At 37.2% G+C, this 25,197-nt stretch overlaps 14 protein-coding genes across 14 annotated transcripts; 5 read left to right on the top strand and 9 right to left on the bottom strand.

Moving 5' to 3' along the window:
• Nucleotides 1-148: 148 nt before the first annotated feature.
• On the top strand, nucleotides 149-3,990 carry SPOG_04566 (dymeclin 3). Its single transcript, XM_013166565.1, has 8 exons — nucleotides 149-228; nucleotides 271-313; nucleotides 363-395; nucleotides 455-1,050; nucleotides 1,110-1,317; nucleotides 1,371-1,742; nucleotides 1,785-2,042; nucleotides 2,084-3,990. Exons 1-8 carry the CDS (start codon nucleotides 209-211, stop codon nucleotides 3,233-3,235), a joined length of 2,682 nt encoding a protein of 893 aa, XP_013022019.1. The 5' UTR covers nucleotides 149-208; the 3' UTR covers nucleotides 3,236-3,990.
• Nucleotides 3,991-4,105: 115 nt separating this feature from the next.
• On the top strand, nucleotides 4,106-5,011 carry SPOG_04567 (uncharacterized protein; the record flags this gene model as incomplete). The annotated part of the gene is made up of 2 exons (XM_013166566.1): nucleotides 4,106-4,197; nucleotides 4,228-5,011. 2 exons carry the CDS (start codon nucleotides 4,106-4,108, stop codon nucleotides 5,009-5,011), a joined length of 876 nt encoding a protein of 291 aa, XP_013022020.1.
• Nucleotides 5,012-5,201: 190 nt separating this feature from the next.
• On the bottom strand, nucleotides 5,202-6,397 carry SPOG_04568 (ribosomal protein subunit L1). The gene has a single exon (XM_013166567.1). The coding sequence runs from the start codon at nucleotides 6,074-6,076 to the stop codon at nucleotides 5,327-5,329; it is 750 nt and encodes a 249-aa protein (XP_013022021.1). The 5' UTR covers nucleotides 6,077-6,397; the 3' UTR covers nucleotides 5,202-5,326.
• Nucleotides 6,325-8,856, bottom strand: SPOG_04569 (poly(A) binding protein Crp79). The gene is made up of 4 exons (XM_013166568.1): nucleotides 8,601-8,856; nucleotides 8,357-8,534; nucleotides 7,816-8,311; nucleotides 6,325-7,773 (listed from the first exon to the last, which is right to left on the bottom strand). Exons 1-4 carry the CDS (start codon nucleotides 8,719-8,721, stop codon nucleotides 6,457-6,459), a joined length of 2,112 nt encoding a protein of 703 aa, XP_013022022.1. The 5' UTR covers nucleotides 8,722-8,856; the 3' UTR covers nucleotides 6,325-6,456.
• A 1,204-nt stretch (nucleotides 8,857-10,060) lies between these two features.
• On the top strand, nucleotides 10,061-12,277 carry SPOG_04570 (meiotically upregulated Mug99). The gene has a single exon (XM_013166569.1). The coding sequence runs from the start codon at nucleotides 10,363-10,365 to the stop codon at nucleotides 11,914-11,916; it is 1,554 nt and encodes a 517-aa protein (XP_013022023.1). The 5' UTR covers nucleotides 10,061-10,362; the 3' UTR covers nucleotides 11,917-12,277.
• A 67-nt stretch (nucleotides 12,278-12,344) lies between these two features.
• On the top strand, nucleotides 12,345-12,830 carry SPOG_04571 (uncharacterized protein; the record flags this gene model as incomplete). Its single annotated transcript, XM_013166570.1, has 1 exon — nucleotides 12,345-12,830. The coding sequence occupies one exon, from the start codon at nucleotides 12,345-12,347 to the stop codon at nucleotides 12,828-12,830; it is 486 nt and encodes a 161-aa protein (XP_013022024.1).
• A 169-nt stretch (nucleotides 12,831-12,999) lies between these two features.
• On the top strand, nucleotides 13,000-15,397 carry SPOG_04572 (nucleoporin Pom34). The gene has a single exon (XM_013166571.1). It carries the CDS (start codon nucleotides 13,069-13,071, stop codon nucleotides 13,747-13,749), a length of 681 nt encoding a protein of 226 aa, XP_013022025.1. The 5' UTR covers nucleotides 13,000-13,068; the 3' UTR covers nucleotides 13,750-15,397.
• SPOG_04573 (uncharacterized protein) lies at nucleotides 14,290-14,684 on the bottom strand (the record flags this gene model as incomplete). The annotated part of the gene is made up of 2 exons (XM_013166572.1): nucleotides 14,290-14,507; nucleotides 14,543-14,684. The coding sequence occupies 2 exons, from the start codon at nucleotides 14,682-14,684 to the stop codon at nucleotides 14,290-14,292; spliced, it is 360 nt and encodes a 119-aa protein (XP_013022026.1).
• Nucleotides 14,775-17,819, bottom strand: SPOG_04574 (glucosidase II Gls2). Its single transcript, XM_013166573.1, has one exon. It carries the CDS (start codon nucleotides 17,574-17,576, stop codon nucleotides 14,820-14,822), a length of 2,757 nt encoding a protein of 918 aa, XP_013022027.1. The 5' UTR covers nucleotides 17,577-17,819; the 3' UTR covers nucleotides 14,775-14,819.
• Nucleotides 17,820-18,299: 480 nt separating this feature from the next.
• Nucleotides 18,300-18,905, bottom strand: SPOG_04575 (transcription factor TFIID complex subunit Taf11; the record flags this gene model as incomplete). The annotated part of the gene is made up of 1 exon (XM_013166574.1): nucleotides 18,300-18,905. The coding sequence occupies one exon, from the start codon at nucleotides 18,903-18,905 to the stop codon at nucleotides 18,300-18,302; it is 606 nt and encodes a 201-aa protein (XP_013022028.1).
• A 224-nt stretch (nucleotides 18,906-19,129) lies between these two features.
• Nucleotides 19,130-21,229, bottom strand: SPOG_04576 (histone demethylase Jmj2; the record flags this gene model as incomplete). Its single annotated transcript, XM_013166575.1, has 1 exon — nucleotides 19,130-21,229. One exon carries the CDS (start codon nucleotides 21,227-21,229, stop codon nucleotides 19,130-19,132), a length of 2,100 nt encoding a protein of 699 aa, XP_013022029.1.
• Nucleotides 21,230-21,688: 459 nt separating this feature from the next.
• SPOG_04577 (bouquet formation protein Bqt2) lies at nucleotides 21,689-22,218 on the bottom strand (the record flags this gene model as incomplete). Its single annotated transcript, XM_013166576.1, has 4 exons — nucleotides 21,689-21,797; nucleotides 21,854-22,016; nucleotides 22,106-22,173; nucleotides 22,205-22,218. The coding sequence occupies 4 exons, from the start codon at nucleotides 22,216-22,218 to the stop codon at nucleotides 21,689-21,691; spliced, it is 354 nt and encodes a 117-aa protein (XP_013022030.1).
• Nucleotides 22,219-22,311: 93 nt separating this feature from the next.
• On the bottom strand, nucleotides 22,312-23,634 carry SPOG_04578 (N-acetyltransferase Ats1). The gene is made up of 5 exons (XM_013166577.1): nucleotides 23,416-23,634; nucleotides 23,108-23,223; nucleotides 22,976-23,010; nucleotides 22,893-22,923; nucleotides 22,312-22,822 (listed from the first exon to the last, which is right to left on the bottom strand). Exons 1-5 carry the CDS (start codon nucleotides 23,504-23,506, stop codon nucleotides 22,577-22,579), a joined length of 519 nt encoding a protein of 172 aa, XP_013022031.1. The 5' UTR covers nucleotides 23,507-23,634; the 3' UTR covers nucleotides 22,312-22,576.
• SPOG_04579 (RNA polymerase specificity factor) lies at nucleotides 23,570-25,182 on the bottom strand. The gene has a single exon (XM_013166578.1). It carries the CDS (start codon nucleotides 24,985-24,987, stop codon nucleotides 23,887-23,889), a length of 1,101 nt encoding a protein of 366 aa, XP_013022032.1. The 5' UTR covers nucleotides 24,988-25,182; the 3' UTR covers nucleotides 23,570-23,886.
• Nucleotides 25,183-25,197: the final 15 nt, after the last annotated feature.

Here is a 25,197-nt window from a genome sequence, read left to right as displayed (position 1 = left end):
TGTAGTACACTATTAATTTAAGTGTATACGCTCTAGTTCGTAAACAAAGTATACGACGTAATAGCAATATGTATCACTATTCGTTGAAGCTTCTTCCATTCCTGTATTTCCTGAAGCCAAGTTGGATTGACTTTCATAGGAAAGAACACTTTCTTTCGTGGTAAACATTGTTAAAGAAAAACGCTGAAATTGGTGTCTGTAGAAGAGAATGGGAGGTCAAGAATCCAAGTAAGAAACAGGAAGGCAGTAATGAATATTAACATGCTCAAGATTGGCTTTCCAACGGGGGATTACACGCCTTGCCGATGATTCAGTATGCAATGCACAAGACGAGGACGCAGTGGAATGCTAACATGAGCTAGGACATTCCTTTAGATGACGAAGTTTGGGTATCTGTAAGTATGAACCTTCTAGGGTGCTGAAGTTGTCTTTAGCTAATTCATGAAACGTATAGTTTTGGAGTATACCGGAAAGTGCTGCAGAAGTATATAGCTTTTTACATCCTGATCTTGTCCGAAGGATACGTGATTTTCAATTTGAAAACATTGAGAAATTGCTACTTGTATTAACATCACGACTGTTCGCACTCAAAAACAATAAACAATTCCCTAACCTAGAGAGTGCGTCTGCAACTGATGCCTTGAACTGCATTCGTGTTCTTATACGTGTTATTCCGTTGCTGAATGAAAAGCCGGACCTACAACAATGGAAGCAGAAGTTTTGGTGGAGCTTGCGTAAAAAGAAAATGACATCTACAGAAAGCTCGGAGTTAGATTTGGCTAGCTTTACTTTTGAAAAAGATTCTGCTGCTGAAGGTAGAAAGAGTGGATCTTTGATTGTGAATCCCTTGTCTTCATCCATACTCTCGTCATCGGATTATCCAACACATAAAGGCGTTGCCAGCAGTGAAAGTGGTGAATCTTGCTATAACTCGTATGTTTATGAAAAAACATTGATGGAGGAATTGCTAAATACCCTGTGTCATCTTCTGTTTTGTCGAGGGTTTACGCTTCCAGAAGAAAGTCCAGAGCAGTTCACATATCGAATATGGTATGTAAATAGCTTAGATAAAGAAAATATGCTGATAGCATTTGCTAACGTTTTCAAAGGGACAAAGGAATAGGCACGCAGGACCCAGCATCAAAGTTGCCTAAAGAAATTCTATCCAACCGAACTGAAGTCCTTCGCTTAATTATGGTTTTAATTTCTGATCGCTTGTATCAGGAGGAAGAATTGAGCTCACATACATTGACTTACTTGACTTACTTTTCAAACAAGCAATTTAGTCTTATCTTCCTTTACTCACTCATCAACACGGTATATATTCTTCCATACAACACGTTTCCGAATGTCAACTAACTTTACTGTAGGCTATTACACTAAGGTCTGAAAAATGGAAAGCCGCATATTCTAATTTACTTCATAACGATGTCAACGGTCCTTTGTCAAAACTAGCTTGTCAGATATTGCTCGTTTTTTGGGACTATACCGCTCCAAAGGTTTCTCTTCGCTATTTCTTACAAAGGTATAATTTGCCATTGGATACTCGTGTGGAAAATCAGTACAGAACTTATTTTTCTCGGCTTCACCTACAGAAAGATTACGAATTTTTAGTTGAGAGTTTTTATCGTCTACTTAATGTTCAGCTGCCTATCACTTCTTACCTCCCTTTATCTCAGAAACCTTCTATAAATTTTCCAGAACTTGTTCTCCTTATTTGGCAAGCAATTTTGTACAACAACGTACGTTTCCATCTCAATTTATCATGCTAACGATGCTTTTAGCGATTTCGTGCTTATTTGATTACTTCTTCCTATGCTGCAGACTTTTTGATTGCAATACAATTTTACGCTTTGCGGTACAGAGATGAGCCTAAACATTCCGGTTTAGTACGACTATGTCTTTTCATCGTTCATTATCTATCTTCAGAAAAAGTCTTGTGTGAGAAATTAAACAAAGTTTGTGTAAATAGCCAGGCTTTATTGACTTCACTTGGGTTCTCCATTCCCTCCTCCATCTCGTACGCAGAATTTATTATTGTTGTAAGTGGACTTTTACGTTGAAGTTTTTCTAATTTTTGTAGTCTAGTTTTCACATTGCGGCCGTTAAAGGATCACCGCACAGTAGTCTCTCACCATTGATTTTATTGACGCTTTGCAACATTTCACCATTTCTTGAAAATTTGTCTTTCTCCACTTGTACGAAGCTGATGCATTTGTTTTTTTCTTTTTCTTCGCCGCGTTTTCTTGTCCGTAATCCACGAAATCACTTATTATTGGAATATTTGTTGCAAGCATTCGCGAATATATTAGAAAACAAATTTCAGGAAAATCCAAATTTTTCTTATTCTATATTGCGTTTACAACACAAATTTCTTTCTTTATGGTCTCTAACATTAGACTCGGCTTTGGATGAAGAAAGGAAATCGTCATTTTCCCTCGAAAATACCAAGAACGAGGAAGCTCGTGCGGATCCAAGTATATCAAAATTAGAAAATAATACCGTAAACACTAATGCACTGGATTCAGACTTAAAAGATTTTGTGCTTTTGTCGTCCGCTAATCGTACAAACAGCTCTTCCGATTTATCTAATAGGTTTATTTCGTTTTCTGTTCCTCCAGTATTGCAAGACTTTTTTTTACATGAGCCTCGGGTCATGTCAAGGAAGTTAAGAGGGAAAGTTCCCGAGGGATTATCTGAGGCTGAAATATTCAAAAGATGTACCTCCAACCCTTTTGGTAAAGATTTAGAAATAACTCCAAAGTCGTGGGTTCCGACGGAAGGATGGTTTCAATCATGGCATTCAAAGCTTGAGTTAGAGGCTATTTTGGAAACTATATCTCAGTTTACACTTCCTGTGTTCAAGAAAGTTAACGACGAATCTTTATCAACTGATGATGCTGTGAAATTTCTGTCAGAATCCAAATTGAGAAATGTTTTACCTAGAGCTCCTAACTTTCGTTACTTTATATGGACGGATTTTATGAATGAATGGTTCCAGGGATTTATATGGTTTTGCATGCTTGCTTTTGATGAAAAAGGTATGCTAGGCTCCCCAACTTTATTTGGGGACTCCAAGGTTCATCGAAACCATGGTGATATGATGAAAGTATTGGATTCAAATTCGAAAACGAATACTGCTGAAGGGGCGATGAAGTCGATCTTTGATAAACTCGATGGTGTGTATTCCCAGTTCTCAGGATCTTCTTCATCGGCAAACTCCAAATATCAGTAAGTATATATATATGACGATTTTTTTATGAAACATTTACTTCCTTTTTATTTTTCGAAATTCCTCGAATATTCTTATTACGTGTTTTATGGTATATTCTTCTACTCTATTAATTATCTAGACCTTAAAATGTGATTAATAACATGCGTATTTATTCGTGAGTTACCAGTTGGTCAAACAAATCTTGAAAAAAAGACGCTTATACTCAGTTCGTTTCTTTTCTTCTTTGGAGGGCGTTTTGAGAGCTGTTCTTGTTGCTCAGATTTCTCGAAATTTGTCCCCATGAAAAAGCTAAGAAACGTTCGAATGGGTTTGTGTATACATGGCTCGATGCGGAGTTATGAAAAAGGAATACTGTCAAAAGCTTGGGGTTTTAACATGACATTGTTGATGAGCTTTTCGTTCTTAACATGAAACTATCGAAGTCTTTGACTATTAGGAAACGTAGAGACTAGCTTTGAACAGCTATTCTGCCAACCTCCAGGATTTAGTTTCTTAGCAAAGTGTTTTTAGTCGTTTCAAAATGAAAACCTTCTGCAAGCTGCTAGTAAACTTTTAAAATGAACCAAATTTATATAGTTTGAGGAATAGAAATTGAAAGCTCATAGCTTTTCCTCTTGGCTTCACTACCTTTTTTTTTTTTTTTTTTTTTTTGTGCGTTTCACAAACTAATTTAAGTCGTCAACTTTATTCTTACTATTTGATTCCTATTTAATTTATTAAGACATTATAATTTAAATATTATAGGTTTTCCAAGAAATGATTGTTCACACTTTGGATCTCTACTTCAGTATATACCAAATAAGAATCTAGCCAGAATTGAGTCCTTGAAGGCTTTCATTCACTTTTAAACAATTTGGTAACATAAAGAAAATGAATACTCTTGAAAAAATTTATCAAGTTCCAGAAGATCTTGTACTAAAAGTCGAGACTGGGGAGACTATATCAGAGGATCGTGAAATATTGTTTTTTGAAGCATCAAAACTAAATTATAGAATTGATTTTCCAAATCGAATGAATTGGGGACTCGGTACCCTCTTGAATGTATATATAACGTCCAAGTCTTTTATTATTTTTGATCCCGAGCAAAATTTTGGCTGGAGGATCCCATACAAGCTAATCACTTTACACGCTAAACAAAGTAATCCGAAACCTTTTGTCTACTTACAGTTGGAAGGAGAACTCAAGTCTTTATGTTCATGTAAAACGACGCCTGAAGAACAGGAGTCCTTAAAAGAAGGGAGTCTACAAAAGAATGGTGATAGAGAAGTTATAGTTGATGCGCATGGTTCCTTGCTTCATTCAAATGCTTTATCGGTTTCTGAAAATGACTTTGAGTCAATGTCGAAAATTGCTGTTACACCAGTGTCAGCTTTACTGCAGGATCAGTCTGGAAACGTGTATCGTTGTAGAAATACTACTGAGCTTTCCAATACTTACTGTTATCTTTATGGCCAGGAACCTCAATACCGGGCTGAGGATACTAATGAATCCACTGAATCTAGCAACGCCTCAGAAAGCGACGAAGACGTTATAGGTTCCTCCGTTTTCGAAATAACTCTTTTTGTATCAGATTTTGATGCCTGTTACCAAGCTTTATGTTCATGTCAGTCTTTGCATCCTGATCCTCTCTCCGATGAAGATGAAGAGCAAAATGCGTTCTCATTACTCTCTGATCCAAATCATCAATGGATTACAGCAGATAATTTAGATGACAGTGCTAATATTCTAGAAGTTGATACTGATCCAGAATACTCAAAATGGCAGCGTACAGAGTGAAAGCATTTCTCTTAGACTATACCCAAAAAAATGCTTTTAGGATTCATTACGGTTAATAAAAGATCCCTCAAGTTTAAATAATCTTCCGTCGTAACTAATATACATGATAAAATCCTTAATTTAGTAAGCGGAAAAGTTTTCGCAGATGAAATAGCGTTTTACTTAGTTAACTGAGATCTCAGTGTCAAAGACAAATATATTGAAGAAGAATAAGTATATTAACCGAAAATAGGAAAAACATGAAAGATTACAAGAGGATGTCTTTTCTGTAATTCGATGAGAGTACAGAGCTAAGGAAAGAAGGTATAAGAGCCGTTATTTATAGGGAAGAGGTAGAGAAATTGTGTTGGAAGCGAAAAGATGAGTGTTTTTGATACTAACTTTGACTTTTGTTGAAAGCTTGGAGATATGGCTGCGTATACTGTTGAGTAAAGCTTCAACATTGTCTTGTAGTAACTTATCGTCATAATTCAGCTTCCCAACAGGAACATTAATGACACCATTTGTTTCTCGATAATCCGTCATTTTCATTGCAGCTTCCACGGCAGGGCCTACCTCCTCAACTATAGTTCCGCGTTTAGTTGTAGGCAGTAAATGTTTTGGTCCTAGAATTTTTGCTACTTGGGGCAACAAATGAGCAGCATTAGGGTGAGCCAAGCATTTTGAAAACTCTATTTCTCCTGCTAATACCTTTTGTACGAGATTTTCTCCACCGGCATAGGTTGCACCATGTTGTAAAGCCTCTCGTTCTGCATCCCCAACAGCGAAGACACAAAGTTTAGGGGCCTCAAGAAATGGATGAGGAAATAACACTTTTCCTCGAACAGGTGGAAGTCCTCGTCTGGTTCGAAGGCCCACTGATAGGACATATGATCCATCAAAAGGAACAGAGACACTGAGAGCCCGTAAATACTTGGTAGCCTCAGGAACTGTCATTGAAAACGACGGGGATTCCTTTGATTTTTTTGAATAATTGCGTAGAGTTTGATATGGAAGACTTCCTTTGATCTTCAATGGATTGCTCCATAAATTTCGCTTTCCAAACATAAACCTAGGTATCGACATTCTTTTGGGATTTATTTTAAAAATAGATAGCGAAATAGGATCAATTACAACAGTTTCTTATAGTTTAAGCAAAATGTGGAAGTAACGCACTCAGCAAGTACCAGATGGTTCCTTCTCTGCAAATATAAACGAAAGCTTGGAGCAAACCGGATCCTTTTCTTTCCAATATAATCTAATACAAGGATAAAAGACTTATTTTAAATCCGTTGAAGTCGAATTCCTCTCGAGTTGAGTGGTTTCTGAGATGACGGGAGAAATGGAGGATATGACAGGTACGTCTCAAGGACATCTGGTTCCTGAATCTTTCGCATGAGCTGGAATAGAATATGGATGTAATTTTAAGTCATTAAAATTCAAGTAAATGACTTCTTGATTGCGATTTACAACTGTGATAAGTGTATTGCTGAAGGAGATGCATTTCCGACTTTCACAGTAGATTCGAAGTTTTCTTTGTTGGAATCCTGATATTTTGTGGAATTCAATTGAATAGGTTTCATGGACATATCTGGCTCCATTTTCAAATTGTTTGCATTGGGAAATGCATCCTCGAGAAACAATTCTTCTTCCTGAAGATGAATAGGTTCTACTGTTACATAAGTCAAAGTCGTGCAAGTAGTTGCTTTTGCCCGAGGAACAAAGCAGGAACTCTTTATTTTTTTACGGTTTAACATCTCTTCGATTTTCTGAAGATTTTTAGCAATCGATTGAGATTTTACTGGCATCTGCTTTTTCACAGGAATTTCAGTCGAGTTTAAGTTCTCTTTCAAAGGGGTTTTTTCTGGTTTCTCTTCTTTCATCAGACTTTTCTTGGGCGTTGTATCATGAACATCATTGCAGTTTTCATCCGCCGTGGTACTTTGGTTATTTTGATTTTCATTCTCAGTTTTATTAGACACTTCTGAGCTGTTGCTTTTATCATCTTTGTTGTTCTCAATGGACTGAGAACTCGTTGGTGACTTAACATTCGTATCATCAGGCTTCCTTATGATAACAGGAACCTTTTTCTCAGGACGAACAAAGATTGAAGATTTCGACACATTATCCGTAGCCCTTTGTTCTGCAAACAATTCCTGGAGGCGGCGGATCCTGTCTGTTTTTCTTTCAGCAAAGCATACAAAGATTCTCTTTTTTCCAATCATAGCACCGTTTAGTCTTTCCTTTGCTGCAATAGCTTCTTCTATGCGATGAAATGCTACGAACCCATATCCTTTTGATATACCTGAGTTTGGATAGCAGGCTAACATTGAAGACGTTATATTTCCAAATGGAGAAAAGATAGCTTCTAACTGATCTTTTGTTGAAATAACAGTGTCATCCAAATTCTTAACATAGAGATTGGATGGATCAGGAGGAGCAGAGTGCATTGGATTGTTTTGCAAAGATTCCCATTGGGATATTGAAGGAAGTGCATTGTTTCTAGGAAAGTTGTTTTTGGGATAATTAGAAATATCAATTTGCTCTGCTGAAGTTCCCCATTGATAGCGATCCTTGGTCGGAGAACCCATCATCCATGTCATGCCATTGTTGTGCACGTCGTTTTTGAAGAAAGCATTTTCATAATCTTCTTGTGGAAATGGCCATAAGCTTTCGGTGGAAGGGGTTAAGTTCACTACGCGATTATTGGGATATGCGATCTTTTTCATGGTCACATCAAGTTTACTTCCGTTGAAATAAGATCCATTTAGTACATTAATTGCCTGTTGTATTAGTTTGCGTTCAATTTTGGGTAGTATACTTACTGATTTGCAGGCTTCAAGCGAATCCATAATGACTTCTCCATACCGATACCCTTTCTTGTCGGTGAACTGGCTTACTGCAGTTCCTTTCACTGTTCCAGCGGCTTTAAAGTAATTGTATAAATCAATAGGGGTCATTTCAGCTGGAATATTCATTACCGTTAAAGTAAACATAGATGAAAAGGCCGTTGGTGCTGCCTGCATGCTAAATTCCTCTAACCCTAGAGACAGAACAGCTTCTTTGAAGTTTAAATCTGCCGAAGCTGGAGTGTAGTTAGTCTTGTTGTTATGTTGGGATTCAGTCTCCGAGGAATTGATCATTGTAGAATTCAACGGTTTGGGCGAACTGATCCTTACTTCTTTGTCTAATAATTGAGCATTATTTTCTGCGTTTAGTTGGACTTCGTTGTCAGGCGTTTCAGAATTAGGTGAGTTATTGGCTCGTTTTTGCTTCTTTTCTGTGACTTTTGAAGGATTCAGTACTCTGGCTTTGATAGATCTATGTTTTGTCAGCATATCTGTCATGTACGTTGCATGTTCATACAGTTTTCTTTTGCCAAGCACCATTCCTTTAGCATCCTTTAGAACGGCATCAACGCTGTCACGCTTAGAGAATCGTATAAAGCCATATTGTACTCCATTCCTTGGCGGCTTAAAGTTCTTTGCTTTTTCTCTGGGGTAAAAACTGTCGAGCAGCCGACGAAAAAGTGAAACTACTTGTCCTATAGAGGTTAGTAACCTTTTTTTTATGAATTGCGGATTTGAGACTATTCAATCTCTTTCTATACCGTATTTTGAAAAGAGGTTAATGATTTCTTCGTCCGAAACACGGGAATCGATATTTCCAATATATATAACACAGTTTTCGTCTTCGTATTGTCCAGGAATCGACGCTTTTGAATTATTCATCGCTATTTGCTATTCAAAAAAGTGAGCGTTTGTATTGAATTGGTTTGTTTATCCCCTACCTATATATACTTACGTTTTGTTTACATTTGGTCGTAAACATAATAAGGATGCGGGTCAATCAAAACAGTACTCAGGGTAAACAAACAAGATGAAGTGATAATTCAGCGACATAAAATGGTAACATTCAATTACAGATTATTATCGTGCAGAGGATGAATATGAAAATGAATGACTGGTAAGTAAAAGAAGGGTGTTGATCATAATAAAAGAAAAAAGCATAGCGATCTGTTTTCTCTCAAACAAAGATCCTTTGCTTATTTAAAGGCTCATTGAGAGTATTCCAATTAAAAGGAATACTTGAAATTGTAATTCAAAGCAATTCGTTTTTACTAAATCCGAAAGTGTTTACAACAATGTCAAGAGCAATTTGAATTTTTATGTTCGTATTCAAACAAGGATGAAGCCAACTTATAATGACATACAGGGGAAGTTCCTTTTATGAGCATCCTCTTTTTTTTTTTTTGGCATTGCAATCTTTTGTTTACGCTCGATCTTTGTTACTTTCGTCATTATTGTATTGAGCCATCACCAGAAAAGGTCCTAATATTTTCAATATTATGCAGAATTCATAACACTACGGAGTATATTGTTTCACAATGCTACCTTGTAGTTGAATGAAGATAGAAAAGGGGAATATATATTCGAAAAACACTTGAATCATTGAAGTTGAAATGATTTTGTTCCCAGACAAAAGATCCAGTTCAGAAGATTTCGCTGGTCAGCTTTTTTCATAGTAATGGCTTAACCAGTCAAGCTGGTGTGTTGGAAATGCTATGAAGAGTATACCTTGAAACTTCAATTGATCACTAAATTAAAAGAGTGCGATTACTCATTCCTTACTATGCTCATTCCTTACCTTACTCAATTCTACAACACTCATCAAGTATCATTGTGATGACACAACATAGGAAGCATGGGGTTTAAAAACCGAGTTAGACTAGCATGAGTAAATCTAGATTCAGTTACAACTTGAACTTTTTTGATATATTTAGGAGTAGAGCCGCTGTCTATGTTTGTCGTTTAAAAAAGGTATATCAAGTAACAGTAAACAAAAAATCAAGTAACTTGAGGAAATGATGTTTTCCTTGACACCTTTTCATATGAGTTATTTACATCAAAAAACTTTTGCTACAGTTGTATTTATATAGAAATCTAAAAAAATTTATAACTTGGATACTCGGCCATCGACTTTCGTAGCAAGTTAACATCACTAGTAAAAACAGCTCGTCATCGTCTTACATTCCTCTTTGGTATAATAATTTCAGTTCAAAATAGTGAACGAAAACTGATGCTTGAGCATTTTCAATTCACATTCTATTACAAGAGCTCTTTTAGTTTTCTTCTTTACTCTTAATGAATATCAATTCTGAGAGATGTTCGGCATCGCCTTTCAAGACGACGATTGTACCTCGTATTCAAGCAAAACCCTACAACAAGTAACTAGACCTGACCTTTTGCTTTTGTTATTTTCATTTGTTGACTTAGTAAAGAAGTCAATTTTATAGGTACAGTAAATTCTTATTTTTTCTCCCTTATGATCAATTAAACTGGCATTCTAAGGATTACATCCGTTAACTAAAAATGTTGAAATTTACGTCTATGAACTGGACGTCAAAGGTTCTTTTTTTTCGAAAATATTCAACAAAGTTAGCATCAGAAACCACTACAACCCTTCGGACTCGGCTAAATGACAATCTTTCATATATGAAAAAGCTTACACAAGACAAACCCCATCTCATATCTCGACTGAATGCCATAACGAATGCATTATCAGAAAAAACACCTAAACATCGTATTTTATTACAGTCGTTGACTTCCTCCCAAAAGGACATTGCATGCTCGAAAAGTATTTTACGGGCCCTTCTAACAAGTCCCTTTCTACCAAAAGTATCGGAACTCGATGAAGCTTTAAAGACACTTGGCAAGGAACCGCTTTCAATTTCTTTTGGAGATTCTCCCCTTATCCAAAAAAATGCTAGATATAAGTCTAACCACCTTTCCATGCCAAGCGATTTTCTTCAAGTTCATAACATAGAGATAACTTATTTACCTGCAAACTATAATGATAACCTGATCTCAGCAAGTTGTCAAAGCACTTATATGTGTTCCTCTTCCTATTTGAATATTGTCAATGACCGTGCTTCTCGCCCGACCTCGCATGTAATTTACCTCTTGGACAAAGATTTGACGGATGCTGATATTATTAAAAACGAGCCTCAAATAATGCCAATTTGTTCTTCAAAGGCGCTGTCAGCCATTTCCATTTTGCGACAAGATGCTGGCCAGTTTACAAACTATAAAGACCTTTGGGACAAAAGCAATTTCCAAACATTAAGAAATTCTTTTCTTACTGAAAACAATTACGAATTAGTCGAGAAAATGTTACAGTCATTCATGGATACGTTACGTTCTCAAAATGTCCAAGAGAAGTTTATCGCTGCCAAGAATAATAGCAACTTCTTGTTGTCATCTTTGGAAGAATGGGCCAAATGTTACCATGCTGATACGCAAAATTTTGAACTCCAACTGAGAGCTTTATGGAAAAAACTTGGGTTTTTACAATTATATAAGAACATTGATAAATGGCCTGATAGCTTGAAAGACCTAATCCATAAATGTTTTCTTCAGGATTCTAAGTTGGAATTAGCGTTTCTTTTGGGTGAGTTGTCCAGAAATGGAGATGACAAGAGAAATTTTTATATATCAATGAAGGACTTTCAAAACTTTCAAAGTTCTAGCGAAAAGGCCGTTTCAGAGAAGTTTAAGTCACTGAAAAAGCAAACACTCTACGTGACGCTATTTCAAGGCGTTGGGGCTTTGAGCTCTCTATATCTTTACCTGGTTGCTCATGCATCCATGTATAATTCCTTCAGTATCTTTGCTGTAACCTCAGTTTTAGGATTGTACATCTTACAGCGTAGCACAGTTAAATGGAAGCAAAAATTTTGGAAAGAGTTGCTCGAAGATACTAGGCAGTTTGAGAAAGTATTTCGACGTCAACTATTTGAAAACTCTTCGCTCTATAAACAGAATGCTTTACAGACTAAAATGAAAACCGAGACTGATTTACTTTTGACCCAGGTTGACGAATCTCTAAAGTGTTTAAGCAAATTGCGCCTTGGCTCTGAAAAATAAAGCTTGTCATGTTGCTGACATGTCATTAGATTCTATCTATGTCTTTTCGTATGCGGTATACAGAAATGGTCTATTCTGCTGATTATTTTTCGACTAAATTTTGACTTTGGATTTATATTTGTAACGCCTCCCCTCTCTTGATGACATCTCCTTCTCTTTTCCTTTAATTGAATAATCTTTTTTAGAAAATAACATTCAAAATCTACTTCCCGTTTACTGTTATTGCCTATTCAACAATTCCATATGGTCCGACCTAGTAGTTTACTCATCGATACTTTAAGAGCGATCAACGAATATGCTTTAATGGAATAATTTACTTCTGCTATAATCATTAAGATTTTCCACTTGCTTTACTTCAAACCATTTTTTGTAAGATCTTGAAATCTTAGGTCTGGACGTTGTATAACTTGCATCTTGCCTTAACCAATATGCAAAGTAGACTTCTCCAAGGGACTTTCCTGTCTCGTACAACCATCCATAGAACCTTTCCTCCAGTAAAAGTCATTTCTAGCTATTTCCGACCATCACTTTATCCTAAATATCCTCGATTTTCAACAAGGCATCAGTCACAAAATCATACAACACAAAAAAATCACAAATTGTGGAATCGTTGTCTGAAACTTGCCGGGAAGCAGGCAGAGAAGTTTAAAAACAAACCATTTTCTTATGTGATTGCATTTTTATTCCTTCATGAAATAACTGCTATTTTACCTCTTCCAGTGTTTTTCTTATTGTTTCACTCCCTTGATTGGATACCTCCTGGTTTGCCTGTCGAGTATTTAGATAAAGGATCTGGCGTCGCATCCAGAATTTTCGAAAAAATGGGATACAATCTACCCATCGAGCAAGTTTCTAAAGTCTTAATTGATGGTGCTGCTGCTTATGCCTGTGTAAAGGTATGTGTCGTCGCTTAGCTGAAACCTTATTCGCCATGTTTGCAAGTAAAGACAAAAAGAGCGTTCGCTTAATTATAGGTTAAAGCTTGAATATCTAAGCGACTTTCGTAAATATACCTCGACTCGTCTCAGAAAAGTAACTAACAAAGAACCAGATACTCCTACCTTTCAGAATCTTTGCAAGTGTCGCATTAACGCCGTTTTGCGCTAAGATCCTAAACAAAATTTTCATTAAATTTTTTCGTAAGCGATCTTAATGACTACTCCGTTCTCCCAGTCTATTTTTGCTCAGTCTCTTTTCGAAGAGAATCCAGCAAAGAATGCAGAAACCATTGAGTCATCGACTCAAACTTCACCATTGTTTTCGAATAGACAGAAAGATGTATCTGGGGATTTACGACGCTCTAAAACCACTTCAGATATTCATCCAGTCGCGTCCTCATTAGAAGATGTAAACCCAAACGCGTCTGCTTCGTCAAAATTGCTTCCTATTCAAGAAATACCAAAACAACAAGAGCATTCAACGCCTCCCCCTTGTGGCTACTGGAAACACCCTGTGGTTGATACCGTTTCCAAACGTCTTCATGATCAGCTCCCTACCGATCGCACTTGGAGCCGCATGATTTCTAATCTTTTTGCTCTCGTTTGCTTCCAGTTTTTAAAGTGTTTTCTTCCCAAAACGAATTCAATTAGGTTTGCTTCTTGGGCACTTCAGTTTTTGCTGGTTCTTAACATCCTGGAGGCTTTTTGGCAATTTATTCGTCCTCGCCCTACTTTTGATGATTTGAAACTATCTCCCACTCAAAGGAAGCTTTTGGGCTTACCGCCTGCTGCTGATTCGACCCCCAGTCTCATGGCAAACCCTAGCTTTCAGCGACCTAGTAAAACGTCGGTTTCAAAAACTTTTCCTTCACAACGTAGTACTACTTGGGCTTAGGATTTCTTTCTATACCTATAACTTCCTTCTATTTAATCAAAATTTAATATGTTGAATGTGCGAAAAGGGTTCGCCTTCTATTTTCTACTTTGCGTCGTTCTTTTTATGTTACTCGCGATCTGTCAATCGCATGCCGATTCCAATTTATGTCTAAATGTTCGTAATTTAGGGTCTTGTAATAATTTTCTCAATTTATCATTTATTATTGTTTCTTCTGATTATAAGCTTTTAATAACACTCTTTTACTTGAACTTGTTTTCTCCTAGGTCATCTTCCTACTATGCTAATAATTGATTTTACAGATTTTCACGTTTATTATTCTCACGGTTATAAGAATAAATATCGAGTGGAAGCAATAACTACAGTCGTAAGATTGTATACGGTTATGGGACTCGGTTGTACTATGCATATAGATGATAGTAATGTTCAGGGATCTGGTTAACTATTTTGAAAGTAGGAAGACGATCTTATTAGCCGCGCCAGTCAATATTTATTGTCATAAACCGTAAGAGTAACAAACGTGACAAATTATCTTCCAATTTAATTGTAAGTTCCTCTCGCTTCGATACTGCTGTCACTGCTTTCGCTACTCCATTCCTCATCATCATCTGGTAGATGAATTCTGGGCAACTTGGGATCATAAACTGCATAGGCTAGATCAGGTAGCAAATGCCCGAAGAAGGAGGCCTGAAATTGTTTAGCCGCAGCCATGTCTTGGTGTACCTGTGAAATATCCACTGGTCCCTCATTAGTAGGGTCTATCAAGCCTGAGAAAGTGTCATTGACTACAAACTTATATCCCCAGTAACGTCACTTTCATAATTGCTTATTCCCATGTGCTGTAATAGCGCCTGGTGCGTCAAAGTGCCTTGAGGAGTGTTATTAGGAATGATTACGTTGTCTAACAGTTTGTATTCGTTGCCTGGACGTGTCATAACCGAAGTATCAGTGTGGCAGTGGATAGGATAGTTCTGACAGAAAACACGGTGAAAAAATTGGATAGCTATATACGTTACAGCAAATGCTTGCGCATAAATAACTCTGATATCATTTACTAATTGATTAAGGATCTATACTAAATACAAATCAGGTTTCTTTATAACACCATCCGTATCGACCTTCACATCCCAGCTACTAACACCGGAAATGCCGTGCTTACGAATCTTAATCTTTTGCTGATTGACACCGATTAAAATGATACGTTCCACCTTAAGATGCTTCATAGACTCTGCATATCGTATGCCTGATTGAGGATGTGGATGAGTGTCTAATACATCCAGTACACCATCCTTGAAAGTAATTTTCCGCGAGATATAAGCACCCTTTGTATAATCAAATGAAGTTCCATCATCCATATACAGGTCACCAGTGGCTGATCCCGTTTTGCTAGACACTGCAATGTACAAAGTAAAAGGATCGTTTATAGTCAGTTCGGAAGCGCGTCGTATACGTTCACGGGTGACCAAAATATTACCTCCTCGTAATAAAATAGGAATTTTTCCAAGGGGAGCAGGAACAACGTGGTGACCTTTTCCGTTTATTTCATTAAAATCATAGAAATCATAATATGTTTCATCATCCGCAATATAAACGGCAGTTTTATCAATAGAAGGTTCCAGTATCGGCTTTATGAGTAATCCTGAATCACCTAAATAAAATTGATTATCAATATCAAACCCTATTTCATCTGCTGGATGGGCTAAAAATTGAGGACGAAGGATTGGAAGGCCTGTCATATGAGTTGTATGAAATGTAGTGTACCAAGTTGGAAGTAAGCGGTAACGAATTCCCAGCAGATTTCGAATCATTGATGTGTAAGGTTCTCCATAAAGCCAGGGCTCCCTACGCTTAGTGTCTATATGAGCATGTGCTCGGAAAAAGGGATAGAAAATTCCCAATTCGTACCAACGAACGAAAAGCTCGGGATCTGGATTACCAAAAAAACCAGCAACATCAGCACCAGAAAATGGCATTCCTGCTACTCCGTTTGTCAATACTGTGGCAAGAGATCCACGGAAATGCTCCCAAGTTCCCAAAGTGTCACCAATCCAACTAGCTGCTAGGGCATTGGTACCAGCAAAGAAAGAACGGGTAAGAATGAACGGTCTAAGAACTCCATTATCCCGCTTCACCATACCTCTATATGTGCTATTTATACATTCATGTCCGTACAGATTGTGAATATCGCGATGTTCCCAACCGCCATGATGGATAGCATCGCGATGCATAGATGTTTCAGGACCTTTGAAAACCGATGGTTCATTCATATCATTCCATATAAATAGATTCTTGTCAGAACCTTTAAACTTATCATAAGAATAAAGAGAACCCCACCATTCCTGGCCTTCCATGTTAAAAAAATCAACCCATACGGAATCGCCAGGCCAGCATTCAGCGTTATAGTTTTCAACACCAGATGAATCCTTTACAGTAAAACCGTTTTCTAACAGTTCCTTAGAAACAAAATAATTGGGATCGTTTTTGATATGAGGATCGAGAATCACAACCATCTTACGGCCGTTTGAATCCAACTTTTTTAAAGTTTCTTGAGGATGGGGAAACGTTGCTTCGTCCCAAGTAAAATAACGACGGCCAGATGTGTAATCAATATCCAACCATATAGCGTCATACGGCATATCAACTTCATTAAATGTATTGTCGACGTTTTGGACATCTTCCTCAGAAAAATAATTCCAACGGCATTGATGATAGCCTATGGAAAATAAGGGAGGTAACTGAGTACGACCAGTTAATCCCGAATATGCCTCATAAAGATCCAGAGCAGTAGGACCCAAATATATAAACACGTCCAGTTTTCCTGATTCGGAATACCAATGAGTTGAGGTTGAGCTTGAATCTTTTTCTATATCAATCCATGTAGCTGCAGCGTTTGACCAGAAGATGCCAACGTCTGAATTTACTTTGTGGGCTTGCATAAAAGGAATCGCACCATACTGACTCATAGGAGAGTCAACTTCATATTCAAAGATATCAACGTTGTATAGACGATAGGGATCGGTATATCCGGTCTCGGAATTATTTGTTTCCTTCAAGGAAAGAGACGAAGTGTGTTCGGGAATACCATACACATGCTTATAGCCGATAAAGCTGATGTCTAAGCCAAGACTCTCGGGTCCACGAGGTTTGCTGTCAAGAATATTATCAAATTTTTCTTCCCACATTCCTAAGGATTCATCTTCACGAGTGCGTTCTGCGCGAGGGCGATAATGCTCCATATTCAATAATTGACGCTGATTTAAAACAATTTCGACAGTGTCGTCACGCAAAAATTCAATCATAAATGGTTGGAAATGCAAAATCATAGAAAATCGTTGATCGTTGCCATAATCAACTTTCAATAACTTCTTATTATGTATTTTGACTTCTGGGCGTTCCGTATCAACGTTAATTCGACTCCCCAAATCATGATATTGGGCAACATCAAATCTGTCCATTCGAACTTTCGCGTCATCATAATCAACATCTCCTTCCAAACGACGTTTTTCATCGAGCTGAAAACGAGTACTTCCATCCTGTAAGAACGATACTGTAAATGGAAACAATAAATCCACTTTCTCAGGAATTTGCTTCTTTAAAATGCCGCTGACAACTCCATCACTGAAAGTGATACTGGAGGTATCTAATTGAAATTGTCCTTTATAATTGGGGTTATACTTTTGCTCAGTTGCAAGCTGTCGATTTCGTTTCGCAAATCCATCTTGGGCAGAAGTACGAAAAGAATGTCGGAAAGCGGCTTCAGAGTGTCCAATTACCAATAATCCGATGATTGCCCATTGAATAATCCATTTAAAGCTTACCAAGTTCATAATCAAAGCATGGAAGACTTTAGAGGATGAATTGGTTCAAACTACAGGGTTTTTTAAGTTTTGCTAAAATATACAGCAAAAAAGAAGAGAGAATGTACGAATTAAACCACAAAAAGGATGGTGTTGAGTCAAAAAGGAGAATGGCAGTTGGTAAGAGGCATACTGCTATAGCAACAGACGTAGGACAATGAGCAAATGCAGAATACCATATGTTTCATATATTCAGTTTAGAATGATCGTCCAATTTATAGATAATAACACACTAGCTAAATATCAGAATATCAAGTCTCCATCGCAAGATCATTAAGTTACTCATCAAAAATGTATTTCATTCATATTTAAAAGATGCAACATTCTAAGCAAGGAAATGTAATTTATTTTAATTCAGATAATTTAAGTAGGTATTACACAAAGCCATAAAACATATCGTTAAAAGTTCAAACCATAATTAACTGTTCCCTACGGGTACTCAGCAATATAGAGTCAAACTGAATACGTATAATTGCACATTCACTCGCACAGTCTAACTTTTTTTTTCCAAGGCAAAATCCCACTCTGAGCCACGCGTTGTAGGACTTCCTCATTTTTCAAAGACTTATGAGCATTTGTATGGTCGTAGCAGAAACAGATTTACGATTGTGCCTTTCCTATTAGAAAAGTAGATGTTCAACACCATAAAAGTTCGTGATTAAGCTGAAACGTTTCCAACAATGACTGATAGATTCACCGAAAAAATTTGGTTGAACGACGACTTTTAGGAATTAACCTTTGATTTTGACGCGAAAGTCGGTATGCTTCCCGTAAATGATCAGGACTAAGCGGTCCAGTATCTCCCCAGTGCTCTTGAATTCTTCGGGCCAACTCAATAATTTCACCTACGAAAACTTTAGAAAAACCGGATATTACAATCGCTACATTTGGGGTGACGCTTTGATTGAGAATTTGGTTGGCTAGTTTTTTGACGTTCGTTTTGTTGAGATTTGCTCTTCTAAACACTTCGTATCGCTGCATTTGCTCTTCGTCAAAACTTTCCAATAAATATCTTGTTCTCACTTTCTCACTTGTATCATCATCTGCTTCACCCGGTTTGTTTGGAACATTGGAAATTGCGGCTGTTCCAAAGTCATCTCGATCATCCTCTTCCAATTCGTTTTCATCTTGTCGATTCCAGATTTCTTTTTCTTTTTCCTTGTTATTTATATTCACATCAGCAGCAGGAGAAGCTGTTCGGGCTTTGGGTTGGATTCCAGAAGCTGGAGAATCTGATCTTTCAAAACTTGCGGAACTTTGCGTTGCCGGTAAACCTGAGTTCGACGAGTTCCTCTTCATACTTTAAATGCTCAAATTCACCGTTTAATAGCTTGATTAAGCTTGATTTGGTGTGAATTTGATGTTTTTGTTTTAAACGCCATTCGCATTAGCAGGATTCTTATACTACCGTAAATAGCGAATTTTGAAGGAGCTCGTAATCCTAAAACCAATATTAGAAATAATTAGGATAGAAAAAGAAATGTTTTTTGGTTTCTTATTCATGGTCCTTATAATTTGTAGAGTTAAGAAGTATTTGAACGCTTCAAGTTCAACAAATTAAGCAATTCCGTATCACGTATACGAAGCTGTAAAGTCTTCTTTTCAGGTTTGCAATCACAAAGTTTTTCAATATGCTTTGTACAAGCAACCAAAGGTGTACACAGGCAGACAATCTTTGAAAAGTAGGAATATGCGTTGCAATATGCACATTGCCATTGCTCGTCAGTCTTCAGTAGTTCGCGAACCAACGCTTCCTTCAGATGATATTGTTCTCTGAGGGAACTACGTTCGCTTTGTTCTCTCTCAACGGCTTCACGAAGACATGGTAGAATTTCTTCATATGTTACCAAATTAAAATTTTTTGTAGCAAGTTTATATAATAGTCGATCATGAGAAAGTACTGTCGGTTTAAGTATACTTCGATATTTGAGAGCCCCTTCCAAAGAATAACCATCTAAAAGCCAGTTTTTTGGGGCAAAGTTAACCGCCTCATTAATGTTAAACCCAAGATTGATACCACCATGAAAGCATTTTGGAAGGGTGATGACAAACTCATTGGGAGCTTGATCAACGTAATATACCTTAACTCCTCTTTTAGTCAACTCTTTAGGATTGACCATAGCAGCAAGCTGATATAATAAATCCGGCTGGGAGTTTGCTAAATCGGGTGCTATGTGACGAGCAGCTTCCTCAAATTTAGAAGCATAATTACCCGGAATGCCATACCAAAGTTTTGTTTCCCCTGAATGCTGATAGTTTGCTGAATAAGTATAATTATCTTCAACATGCCAACAAAACGTCGAAAAACACATTCCAATATATAGCCAAGGGGAAGTAATTCCAGAAACAGCATTTTCAACAAAACGAAGCAAAGAGCCATCAGAAGAAGCCAGTACATTCAGATTCCATGGATCTCTCGAGTACGGGTTTTTTGGTTTCTTCCGCCAGTGTGGAAAGGCACTACCTTTGTCCATAGTTGATAAATCAGCACCATATTCAACTTCGTAGGCTTCTTCTTTACTTTTCACTAACTTCCAGTATTCTGCCTCCACAAGTTCATCAGTGATAGGCGTTTGAGAGTCAAACTTTGAAAAATACTCGGTCTTGAAATCATCGCATTTCCTTTCAAATTCAGAAAGGGTATATTTATCACCCATTTCAAAACCAAACACATGAGGCGTCAATATGCATTCTGTACAGTACGATTCTTTACCAAGGCATTCAACAGAAAAATCAATTTTTTTTTGACAGCTTTCACAAAATTTTGCACGCCTTTTTCTTGTACTTCTATTTATAGTATTTTCTTGCTTATGAGCATTAGCCTTCTCTGAATCCAAATCTAAAATTCCGTTGGATGAAGAAGCTTCAGTTTTTTGTTTCCTTGACGACTTATCAATATCCAGTAACTCTTGATCTTCCACTTTTGTGAAAAGAGGTTGGTATTTATTCACATCAGAAGAAAGTGTAGAAATGTACGCTTCAAAAGGAGCAATATACTTTGAGTAGATACTCTGAATTTCCTTTTCAGTCGCTGATGTGTCTGGTAAATTCATAGACACTAGTATCTCTTTCCAACATTCTTTCGGAATTGTTTCTCCTTTTGAGAATCCTAAAAGTTCCAGAGATCGTCGTATTTGATATAGATCCACTGATGTGTTGCTGACTATAAAGGTTTGAGGAAGCCCAATATTTTTGTTGCAAAAATACCTAAATATGCGTTCATCATATGCGGCAGCTTCTCGAAACTCTAAATCCATCATGCGTAAATCTTGGCGTCGTGCACGAAAACTAAATTTATCCATGTCCAACTCAAACGTTGGTTTCCAACCGCTAGGCGGTACTATTTTAACAATTCCAAAATCCTTTGCAATTGGGGTAATTTTTTGAATATAATGAATAGCGTCTTTAAATTCTTCATCGCTAGGATAAAACGTTGGTGCAGGAGGAAGACCTAATGCTGAAGTACGGTTCCGATGGCTATGGCTATTTATGGTCGACTTTTCCAAAGATCTAGCATTACTCCTCCGTGTCCTTATATGCTCAGTTAAAGTTTCGTTTGACCGAGGTTGATATGCAACCTGAGTAGGTCGTGCATTGCGAACAGAGGAATGGCTCATGGCCATTGAAGTTTTTATCAATAAGAATAATTCTCAAACAGAATGTTTTTGTATACCCGATTCGCTGCTTCTAGTTGACTAGTCAAGACTCACGCCAGTGAACAACTGTAAGAAGATGGGATGAAAATAAATGAAATTTTGTTTCATTTAAACCTGACAGTTTTCAGGAATTGTTTAGTGATACATTAAGAAAGAGAAAAGTCTCTAAAAGTACGAGAGACAATTGCTTTCTATTGACCAAAATTGTTACAGGAAGTCGTTTGGTGGTTTCGTGTAAGGGAGAGAGAAGATCAAATGATGAATGAAACGCGAAAGGCTGTTCTTCATTCCAATAGTATTCAAGCTTTTTGGATGATTTAGATTAATAAAAATGACTTTTTCGAAGAAATATTGCAACTGGGATGACCGAAGAAGGTTGGTTCAAAGATTCAAAAAACAAAGCTTTTTGAGGGAATGAAGACATGATTAATAATTAGGGGAATGAATTGGTTGCAAATATACTGTTTGAATTCGATGATCGACGTATAAAGGTTCCACTTCATTAAAATGAATTAATGGAGCAACTTTTGGTTTTCTAGCATGAATGTAAGTAATTTGAAATAAAAAAGAATATCAATTGGAAAATAATACCCTCTTCTCAAAGAACTAACTTGCTCTGCAATCCACCAAGGAGAAGTTGTGCAGAGAGTTTGATATATGGAAAGTCGTATCTTCTTTCCAACGTTCATAGAGAAAGCATAATCAAATTTATGATATCCTTCAGGAAGGAATTTTGTCCCTCCATTGTGTATTTCTATCAATTTTGACTGGTTAGCTGCAATTTGTTCTGTCGTTGTCATTCCAATTCAAGAACAGCGCTTCGAAGAGCTTTTTCTTACTTACGCCATAGTGCAATTAAATGAGAAGGAACTGTTTCATCAAAATATGCACACTTTCCTCGAAACATAGTTCTAAGAGAATCCTTGCTGTTAGATTGTTTACGGTTTACGCGTCATATATAATGCAGGAACGCGTCGCGTAAAGCCTTTTCAAATTATTTTCTTTTCAGAGAAATTAGCTTCAAAATTTTTATTTGATTCAATATTAAAACGTTTATATAAATAGCGTCCCTCCTACATGATGACTAGCTAGATTGGAACATACTTGAGGGTAAAGTCAAATTGGGAATTTATAACACCCCAAAAAAGTATGCATTCATCGAAAAGAACATAATATTAAGGTTTCCAGCAGTTACACTTAAAAGACAACATGGTAGTTTCTTTGGCCACGAAGCAATTTCCTAGTTGCTAAACATGTAATAAGCAACTTATCCGTGAACCGACATAAAAGATTTACATATAAAGATAAACTCTACTAAAGATTGTCAGGTAGTTTGTCGGCTAAGCTCTTTAAGTTATCGCCTGTAACGCGCATCATGCTCCATCCATCGATCTTTTTAGCTCCAGCTTTTTCATATACATCAATAGCCTTTTGGTTCCAATCAAGCACAATCCAGTCTAAGCGTTTTCCTCCAATTTGCAAAGACTCACGAGCCAAGTAGGAGAGTAAGAAGCTGCCATAACCTTTACCACGATGCGCTGGTTGAATATATAAATCCTCCTAGTTCCACCGTCAGTGTTTTCTGAAAAAAAAAAAAAAAAAAACTCCAGAATAGAAATCAAACACTTACCAGGTATATGCCAACTCGACCAGTCCAAGTACTAGCAATTTTGTCAGTAATTAATCCCTATGCATAGTATCCGACAAGTTTACCTAAAGTTTAGGAAATAAATTGCCATTCCTACAGGCTTCCATTAGTTAGACAAAAAAATGCTCTGTTAAGGGGATGAAATATACTATAACAACAAGCAAGGATGCTGATATTGTTTTAAAAATCCTACATACATTTTCATTCTCCTCAACGAAAAGACAATAAGCAGTAGGTTTCGAATTCGTAAATCCAAAAGCATGTAATAGACTTTCTTCCGTGGCTTCTACTTGGTCTCTAGCGTCTTCAAAATCTAAAACGCATTAGTAAGAGCTACTAATAATAGGAAGGAGAGCATCGACATTGTTTTGTTGGGACGTTTCTTGATTTTTCAAGAAAAGCATATGTTTCACAAGAAAGGAATAAATCTTTAGAAAGTACCCATTCCGTAGAAGCCTGCTCTGCATAGACAGGAACCAGCATTCAGTTCAGACGAAAACATTACCTGCGAGTTCAATGATGAACTGAAAAACAACTGAGACATCCTTTTTAGTGATAGAACGAATGCGGACTGAATTGGTCATCCTGCTTTCCATATTGTAGGATGTACAAAGAATAGTAGATGTGGTAAGGAGCGGAAAGACGACCGTAAAACTTATGGCTTAAATTTCATTTACATGTGAGAATGCTAAAACCCAATCAATGCAAACAGGAGTAAGTAATGTTCTTAATTTGTTCAGTAGATCGTCTCATCCTGTATTCAGATCGTAATACCTATCAAGACTACATAGGGAACTAGCAGTATTAATGAAAATAAAATATAAAAAACCAAATAAAAAACCAAAAAAAGTATTTGTTTTATGTTTAAAAGAAAATTAAATCATCTAATAAGCGTGTCTAATTGAATTGGAATTTTGGACATGCAGGAAACGAAAGACATTATACAAACGAGAGAATGAGAATTAATACAAGTCCATTATACAAACTCATCATGTTTGAGGTGATCGCGTAATGGCCAGCGCTCATATATGCGTGTGATCGTTTTGAAATCTTCAGCAGATAGACAAAAACTGGGTAGTTCCACGTCGACACCTGCATCTCGAATTGCAGGAATCAGATTCGTTGCACCAGCACCGAGATGCTCAAGGGAATTTTTTAATTTTCCTCTCGAAATGTATAGCAGGCTTTTGATCACTTGTGTAAATAAAGATAACGATAGACTGTTGTCAAGGGGTTTTGGAGTTAATTCAACTAAAGTATGTCCATCGTAAAGAGGTTCCATATACTTCAAATCATCTTGGACTTGAATCAATGGCTCTGGAAGAAATTGTGAATACTTGGACTTGGTGGAACATCGTTTCATTAAACCATCGTAAACGGACTGACTTCCCACAAGCACTCTGGTATCTATAAAGGCCTCACGACGAACAGCTGTCATTGACCGATTTCGAAATCCTCGAGAAGTTAAGATAGTGACTGCGGGTGAGCGAGGAAGCCATAAAAGCACTCGCACTCTCCCAAAATAACCAAGCCAGTCTCGGCTTGCGAGATACTCTACGATCTGAGACGTAAACAGAAGTCCGTAGTATTGAACAGGAACATGAGCTGCAAAAAGCAGCTCCCTATGTGGTGAACCGGCCTGCTCTTTTTCTGACTGCCGTGAAGCGTCTAAAATTTTTGATTTAATAAGCTCAGAATACGTATTCCACTTAAATCCCTCTTGTTCTATAAGCTGCATTCGGCCACCTGTTTGACTAGAAAGCCTTCGCAATGGATCGAAAAATGTGTCTCTGGACTCGAGAAGGATATGCTTTCTTGGCCGAAAGTAATTGTACAAAGAAGCAGACATCACACCGGCCGCAGGCGCCATCTCAACGATCGTTAAGTTTGGGTTATATTGCTGTTTTAACTGACTAGCTTCCAGCGCTCTGTCCATCAGATCTTGATTTATCAAGTATGAAGAGATCTGAGGTTTGTCCCTTCGATTATTTTTCGCAAGCGGCACTTTTCCAGGATTTAAAAAGTTTTCTGCTTTCACCTCATCATATTTTAATTTAGGAAGCAACCGAAACGACATCCTACGAATTAAATCTTCAGTTATTCACTTAGGTATCTTGTTTTTAAAGCGCAAAGGAAATTATAAAGGCAAATTAACTATTAAGAAACAAATTATTTCACCGTGAGCTTAAAATCATTCTCTTATTCCAGTTTCATGTTCTTCACCATGAACGCTTGTAAAGGGTAAGTTATTCTCGAAGGGAATGTCTATATGGAAATGCGATGGTTG

This window comes from Schizosaccharomyces cryophilus (assembly GCF_000004155.1).
Source record: "Schizosaccharomyces cryophilus OY26 unplaced genomic scaffold supercont4.1, whole genome shotgun sequence".
NCBI lineage: Eukaryota > Fungi > Ascomycota > Schizosaccharomycetes > Schizosaccharomycetales > Schizosaccharomycetaceae > Schizosaccharomyces > Schizosaccharomyces cryophilus.
Note: the sequence above shows the minus strand (reverse complement) of the source record. Positions and strands in the feature narration are given on the sequence as shown.